The sequence below is a fragment of the Monodelphis domestica genome, chromosome 1 (genome assembly GCF_027887165.1).
Source record: "Monodelphis domestica isolate mMonDom1 chromosome 1, mMonDom1.pri, whole genome shotgun sequence".
Lineage (NCBI taxonomy): Eukaryota > Metazoa > Chordata > Mammalia > Didelphimorphia > Didelphidae > Monodelphis > Monodelphis domestica.
Window position 1 is genome coordinate 725617779 of NC_077227.1, and position 4851 is coordinate 725622629.

At 50.3% G+C, this 4851-nt stretch overlaps 1 protein-coding gene across 2 annotated transcripts in view; it reads left to right on the forward strand.

Moving 5' to 3' along the window:
* Nucleotides 1–1769, forward strand: part of CAPG (capping actin protein, gelsolin like) — a 38465-nt gene extending 36696 nt beyond the window's left edge. For both annotated transcript variants that reach the window (XM_007477776.2, XM_001364138.3), the window contains exon 10: nt 1502–1769. In XM_007477776.2, coding sequence (XP_007477838.1) covers nt 1502–1567 — 66 coding nt within the window. In that variant the 3' untranslated portion in view covers nt 1568–1769. The remainder of the gene's footprint in view (nt 1–1501) is intronic.
* Nucleotides 1770–4851: the final 3082 nt, after the last annotated feature.

Genomic DNA, 4851 nt, shown 5'->3' on the forward strand with positions numbered 1-4851 from the left:
GGAGTTTAATTACAAACAGGAGGAAGAAAGGTATTAGAGAGAGAGAGAGAGAGAGGAGAGAGAGAGAGAGAGAGAGAGAGAGAGAGAGAGAGAGAGAGAGAGAGAGAGAGAGAGAGAGAGAGAGAGAGAGAGAGAGAGAGAGAGAGAGAGAGAGAGAGAGAGAGAGAGAGAGAGAGAGAGAGAGAGAGAGAGAGAGAGAGAGAGAGAGAGAGAGAGAGAGAGAGAGAGAGAGAGAGAGAGAGAGAGAGAGAGAGAAAGGAAAGAGAAGGGAATAGGGCTTAAATACCCCCTCTGTTTAGGCTGGGCCAAAAGGCCCTAGCCCTTAGATAGCTGAGGCAAAGAAAAGAGATCAGTCCCTATCACTCACATGACCAAAATGGAGAAACAGTCTCAGGGGCCTCCACCTCCAGCTTCCTTCAGAGCAAGCTCTCAGAGCACCACCTCTCAGAGCAAAAACCTCTCCAACCAACCACCCCTCAGTCCTCAGACCCCTCTATCTTTAAGGAAACCATCCAAGTTCCCTCCCCTCAGTTCTCACATCTACCAATCACTGTCCATGTCTTCCCTGTGCCAATGGTGGCTCTAGCTTAACCCAGGACCGCCCAGAGGTCTGTGGCTTTGCACATGTCTGTTGAAGGTCATATTCTCAAATAATTAAATCTTGATCCTTTGCTGCAGCCCTTCCTAAATCCTGTTACCCTGAGTAGGGTGGAGATTGGAATAATTAAATTTTGATCTATGCTGCAGCCCTTCCTAAATCCTGTTAGGACTGAGTGGGGTGGAAATTGTATTTTCCAAGACCTGGTTCTGTCATTCCAAGTATCTCTATTGTATCAATTCTAAAATCAATCATGACTCAAAGAACTTCCTGTTCTATGCTTAAGCATAGGTCAAAGTCCTTTCCATTGTTCAGCAAAAGGTTTCTGTCCTAAAGTAATCTTAAGAAGGGAGGAGGAGGAACCTCCCATGCCAATGGGGTTCACATTCCAATAGAGTTCCCACTATCAATAGGAAATTTTTCAAGTATGAAATTTCCCAATGGTGAAATTTCCAACATTTATAAGTCTAAGAAATTTTAAGGTTTACAGTTGGAAGCCCAGTCTCAGTGGAGGGAAAATCTAAATCAGAGAATATCTTTACAAAAGCAAAATGTTATTTAAGTACAAGAAATCCTAAAAAAGTCATTCCTAGTATGAGGTGCTTTGATGAATGAATAAGCCTCATTTGCAAATTTCCAATTGATTGTTTTCATTCCTAGTCATGTTTTTAGAAGCATGTTCCCTAAATTACACTCTTCCCCCAATCTCACGGTATTTTTCTGCTTAGCAAACTACCCCCATAGAGGACAAAAGTCAACCTTGGGGATGCCCAAGTTTTGTGAATCTCTGGAGAAGCCAGCCCTGCCAAGGAATTGGGTGGAAGGGATGGATACTGACTTTTAAGGACCCTTAGTGTGGCTAGAACTGCTACAAACACCTCTGTGTATTTCTCATTTTTACAGGTAGAGATTCTGCCCCAGGGTCGGGAGAGCCCCATCTTCAAGCAGTTTTTCAAGAACTGGAAATGAGCGTTCCTGTCCCCCACCCCTTTTGCTCTTCCTTCCTGAGCCCTTACCCCATGGATTATACTATGGTCTACACTTTGCTCTACCATGGCTGGCCAATGGTTACAACTGTGCATCTCCTCTACAAGTGCCTTCTTGCTTCCATCTCCTAGTCCCTTGTGCTTGGTCATCTTGGAGTGAATGAAAATAAATGAACTGGACTCGCTCTTCTGCTCTTCCTTTAGTGCCTGACTGATCCTCATTTCCTTTTCCACCTGGTAGACCAAGGGTAGCAGATGGGTTGGAGAATAGACAAAGGAGGCACAGTATATGGCCAGTCCTGGGAGCCTGGTTTCTGGCTTGAGCCCATTTCTGGCCCCAAGCCCAGGCACAACCCAAGCAGACTGGGGAGGGGGTCTGTCACTACCCTCAGGACACAAGAGGAGCTATTCATTGCTGCGGGACAGAGAAGTTTCTGCCATTGAATGGGCAGGTAGTAATCCCAATGGGAGGTGGCAGTTTTCCAGGTCGTGGTACCATTTTCAAGGTAGCAATTCATTTGGTTTATGTTCCCAAATGAGAAAACCTTGTGGCAGGGACCACAATTCTTATAAATTTAGGATGTGTCTCTGTAGGTAATTGGCTATTTCTACTATTCCATCTCAAGCCAATGACATAGTTTCAAGGTCTCCTGATAGCAGTCACCTCCTGGAAGACTTCAGTGAAAAGGAAGCCCCATGAAGGAGTCTTCAGAAGGTCACGGGGCCTCTGAACTAGCTCAGGAATCGTAGGCAAGGTCCCAGTGAAGAGGAAGCCCCATGAAGGGGTCTTCAGAAGGTCACGGGGCCTCTGAACTAGCTCAGGAATCGTAGGCAAGGTCCCAGTGAAGAGGAAGCCCCATGAAGGGGTCTTCAGAAGGTCACGGGGCCTCTGAACTAGCTCAGGAATCGTAGGCAAGGTCCCAGTGAAGAGGAAGCCCCATGAAGGGGTCTTCAGAAGGCCATGGGGCCTCTGAACTTGCTCAGGAATCGTAGGCAAGGTCCCAGAGAAGAGGAAGCCCCATGAAGGAGTCTTCAGAAGGTCACGGGGCCTCTGAACTAGCTCAGGAATCGTAGGCAAGGTCCCAGAGAAGAGGAAGCCCCATGAAGGGGTCTTCAGAAGGTCACGGGGCCTCTGAACTAGCTCAGGAATCGTAGGCAAGGTCCCAGTGAAGAGGAAGCCCCATGAAGGGGTCTTCAGAAGGTCATGGGGCCTCTGAACTAGCTCAGGAATCGTAGGCAAGGTCCCAGTGAAGAGGAAGCCCCATGAAGGGGTCTTCAGAAGGTCACGGGGCCTCTGAACTAGCTCAGGAATCGTAGGCAAGGTCCCAGAGAAGAGGAAGCCCCATGAAGGGGTCTTCAGAAGGTCACGGGGCCTCTGAACTAGCTCAGGAATCGTAGGCAAGGTCCCAGAGAAGAGGAAGCCCCATGAAGGGGTCTTCAGAAGGTCATGGGGCCTCTGAACTAGCTCAGGAATCGTAGGCAAGGTCCCAGAGAAGAGGAAGCCCCATGAAGGGGTCTTCAGAAGGTCACGGGGCCTCTGAACTAGCTCAGGAATCGTAGGCAAGGTCCCAGTGAAGAGGAAGCCCCATGAAGGGGTCTTCAGAAGGTCACGGGGCCTCTGAACTAGCTCAGGAATCGTAGGCAAGGTCCCAGAGAAGAGGAAGCCCCATGAAGGGGTCTTCAGAAGGTCATGGGGCCTCTGAACTAGCTCAGGAATCGTAGGCAAGGTCCCAGAGAAGAGGAAGCCCCATGAAGGGGTCTTCAGAAGGTCACGGGGCCTCTGAACTAGCTCAGGAATCGTAGGCAAGGTCCCAGAGAAGAGGAAGCCCCATGAAGGGGTCTTCAGAAGGTCATGGGGCCTCTGAACTAGCTCAGGAATCGTAGGCAAGGTCCCAGAGAAGAGGGGTGAATTAAAGATCTATTTTATGAAGCGTGACCTAGAGAGTGGGGGCGAGGATGGGAGCCCTGAATAGGGAGCGAGAGCCCAGGGAACACTGCCCCCCTCTTTGCAAAATAGAAAGATGTTCCATTCAACAACCTTTTCACATCAACCACCATGGAAGAAACCCCAGTTTCCTGGCCCAAACTGCAGCCTCAGGCTGATCTCCATCTGTCTCTGGTCTGGGATCTGGAAGTTTCTTATTGGTTAGTTGCATCTTTATGAACTTGAGAACTGTTCCAGATTTGGGTGTAAAGATGAGGCGATTCTTCACCATTGCTCCTGAGGTACCATCAAAGTGAACGACGGATAGAGCGTTTGGTCCCAATGGGCCCTGTCGGGACAGGGCTGCCAGCCAGGAGCTAGTACCCCAAGGGGAGAAATGACTTCCAGGAGGGTCCAGAACACTGCAGGAAGTGAGGCCCTCTGGAAGTAGATCCAGGTCTCTGATAGCAGAGGCAAAGTAAAAACCCCACCCAGCTCCTAAAAATGAAGTATAAGGGGAGCAGTTAGGTGGCTCATTGGATTGAAAGCCAGGCTTGGAGATGGGAGGTCCTGGGTTCAAATCTGGCCTCAGGCACTTCCCAGCTGTGTGACCCTGGGCAAGTCACTTCACCCCCATGGCCTAGCCCTGACCACTCTTCTGCTTTAGAACCGATACACAGTATAGATTCCAAGAAAGAAGGTGAGGGGTTAAAAAAGAGAGGACATACAACAATCTCTCTTCTACCAAGTGAACGCTGTCCTAGCTGGCCTTCAGGAGTCCTTCAGAAAATTAATTCCCATCAGCCTGGAGCCAATGCCAAGGCTGCCTACAGTCCCTGTTTGGAAGGCCAAGAGAGCAGCAGGCCAGTTTTAGAGGCAGGAGTTTGGCTGCAGGTTTTCCTCATCCAAAGAGGTTGGTGAGAGGCCCGGCTGTGGGAAACAGCCACCGAAGGGATGGAGTGGAGAAGGGGAGCCCTGGGGCCCAACAGCAAAGGCCTTCTGCACGAGGGCCAGGGAAGCCCCGGGCTCGCTCAAAGGGAGCCGCCTATTTCGCTGGCCCCTGGCGGAAAAGCCAGTGGTGAAGGACCGCGCCGAGGGGGAAGTCACGTGTGGAGTAATTCTTAGCTCTTTCCGCAGAGGGCGCCAGAATTCCATTTTGTCCCTGCACAGCTCTGGCTCCCCTGACTCAAGTGAGGGGGTCCCTCGGGGCTGCTGACTGGATCCCAGGCGGCTCCACCCCACCCCAAGGGGCAGCGCACCCAATAATCTCCAGGCAGCGCCATCGTTGCCTCCCCTTTCAGGCTGCCACCATGAATTTAAAGAAAATAAAAACTGAGATCCTA